The 2602-nt window shown below is 60.0% G+C and overlaps 1 protein-coding gene across 1 annotated transcript in view; it reads left to right on the top strand.

Annotated features, from left to right (window-relative positions):
• The window catches only part of ELF4 (E74 like ETS transcription factor 4), a 9714-nt gene extending 7941 nt beyond the window's left edge, over positions 1-1773 (top strand). Inside the window, exon 8 of the mRNA XM_044911698.1 lies at positions 804-1773. Within this exon, the coding sequence (XP_044767633.1) occupies positions 804-1608 (805 nt within the window). The 3' untranslated portion in view covers positions 1609-1773. The remainder of the gene's footprint in view (positions 1-803) is intronic.
• Positions 1774-2602: the final 829 nt, after the last annotated feature.

Consider the following 2602-nt stretch of genomic DNA (forward strand, 5'->3'; position numbering starts at 1 on the left):
GCGGGGGGTGGACGTGGTCAGCCTCTTGCCGAGTTCTGTGGTGTCTCCAGTCTCACGGGAACCTCACAGGATCCCTGGGAAGCCAGCGGGGCGCTTGTTGGTCAAGAGAGGAAAAGTGACTTGCCCACGGTTGCACACCACAGTGGTGGCAAAGCCAGCCCCTCTGCCCTGGGAGGCGTCTGTCACCCGCTGGGGCTGTTCCCGTTATCTCAGAGTGCTTCCCCAGCAGCCACCAGCGACCTCCACATCGGGGCCCATCTCCCCAAGCCGCCTCCACTCCAGAAAAGAGGCAACGGAGAACGTGACAGAGATGCCCGTTCTGCTTCCCTCGGGCCCTCCAGTTCCCCCTGGAAAGCTCTCGCTGCTTCCTGTCCATGCTAAGTGTCTCCACATTTTCCCTGAGAAGGTTGGGCTTTGAGTTCTGTGTACGTGGTGCCCGCTAGGCTGGCAGGGGCAAGGTGCCCTTCTGAGGCAGGAAGGCGCTGGAGCGGCGTGGTGAGGGACAGGAGCTCTGGGGTCAGAAGGCCTAGATGTGGGTCCCCGCGACTAGCTGTGTGGTCTGGGGCAAGTTACATAACTTCTCTGTGCTCCCATTTCCTCAAGCTGTAAAGTCAGATTATTAATCTCAGTGCATGGGCTGCTTGGAAGATTCCTGACCTGTACTAAGTGCTCAGTAGACGTTCGCCGATCCAGCAACAAAGACAGAACACCTTCAACCAGCTCTGCTCCTCCTGGGCCCTCCTCCCCAGCCCGCTGGGAAATGCCTCCTGCCTTGACCAAACCTGTTTTCTGTTTCTTCTCAGTACTTCTTCAGTGCCCAGCAACATCCACCTGGGAGTGGCCCCCGTGGGGTCGGGCTCTGCCTTGACCCTGCAGACAATCCCACTGACCACAGTGCTGACCAGCGGGCCCCCTGCCAGTACGCCTGCTTCCACACAGCTCGTTCTCCAGAGTGTTCCGCCTGCTTCGACCTTCAAGGACACCTTCACTTTGCAGGCCTCCTTCCCCCTGAGCACCAGTTTCCAAGAAAGTCAGGTGGCAGCACCGGGGGCCCCGCTGATTCTCAGTGGCCTCCCCCAACTTCTGGCTGGGGCCAACCGTCCGACCAACCCGGTGCCATCCTCCATCGCAGGGGCTGGACCGGCCGGGCCCAGCCCTCAGCCCCCCGGGACTGTCATTGCTGCCTTCATCAGGACTTCTGGTGCCACTGCAGCCGCTGGGGTCAAGGAGGGGCCGCTGAGGCCCTCCTCATATGTGCAGGGCATGGTGACTGGGGCCCCCGTGGAGGGGCTGCTGGTTCCCGAAGAGACCCTGAGGGAGCTCCTGAGGGATCGGGCTCACCTTCAGCCACTTCCAACCCAGGTGGTTTCAAGGGGTTCCCACAATCCGAGCCTTCTGGGGAACCAGACTTTCTCTTCTCCCAGCCGCCCCACTGTTGGGCTGACCCCAGTGGCTGAACTTGAGCTCTCCTCAGGCTCAGGGTCCCTGTTTATGGCTGAGCCTAGTGTGACCACCTCTGGGAGCCTGCTGACCAGATCCCCAACCCCAGCCTCCTTCTCCCCATTCAACCCCACCTCGCTTATTAAGATGGAGCCCCATGACATATAAATGAAGGGGCTGGGGGCCAAGTTGAGCAGCCTTTTTCTATGGACTTCCGATAGCAGAGACTGACCGGAGCAGGACACCTGCCCTTACTTTTCGGTGGGATCTCAGTACACCGGATCCCCTGTCCCCGACCTCTGCCCGGTGTCACCTTGGCCAAGCCATGCCCAGTTTGAGCATCCCTGGCGTCAGACCATGGCCTTCAAGAGCACTAGGGGATATGCTCTTGTCAGGGTCGTGGGCTGACTGGGTGATGGAGGGAGAACCTCCTGAGAAGTCTGTGGCCAGGGCTGATGCAGGGGCCTCGTGGGGAGAGTCCTTTCGTGGGGCTTCTGACCATCTGCGTTCCCTCCACGGGGAATTTCCTATCCCATATGTGAATATCTCTGTATGTATGTGTGTGTACTCGTGGGTCTGTATCTCTGTTTCTTTGGGGAGGAAGGGGGTGGAGCTGTGAGGTCTTCAAGGGTGTGTGTCTCTGGGTCAGCTGCAGAGATGGGGATTTTTTTTAAGGGAAGCATTCTCTAATTCCCTTTGGACAAACCATTCAGTTGCCCCGAGACTATGGGGTACAGGCTGAATCCAGTTGGGAGAGATGTCACAGAGCTGGAGCAGATCCAGGGTAGGAGGATTTCGATGGGTGTGTGTGCTGGGGAAGACGGGAGTTCAAAGGGACAGGGTCGGACCCAGATACGAAGTCCCCACGCAGGGCTGGATTAACTGAATGTTTGTGCCAAGAGCCTGGGTTGTAATACCAGCCTTCACTGGCACACTGGCCTATCCAACCCCCGCCCCGATCCGGGGGTCCCTCTTGATTAGTGTCGCCCCCGTATCTCCCTCCTGTCGGTGTGGCCGGGGGTAGTCGTGTAGCCGTGGACACTGGGGCTGCCTCCCTTCCTGCTCGTGTGTGCCCGCTGCTCAGCCTGCCTTCTACTCACCTTGTAGGTTTGCCACCCCCCCCCCCCCCCCCCCCCCCCCCCCCCCCGCCGGCGCGCCCCCC

This window comes from Neomonachus schauinslandi, chromosome X (assembly GCF_002201575.2).
Source record: "Neomonachus schauinslandi chromosome X, ASM220157v2, whole genome shotgun sequence".
Taxonomy (NCBI): domain Eukaryota; kingdom Metazoa; phylum Chordata; class Mammalia; order Carnivora; family Phocidae; genus Neomonachus; species Neomonachus schauinslandi.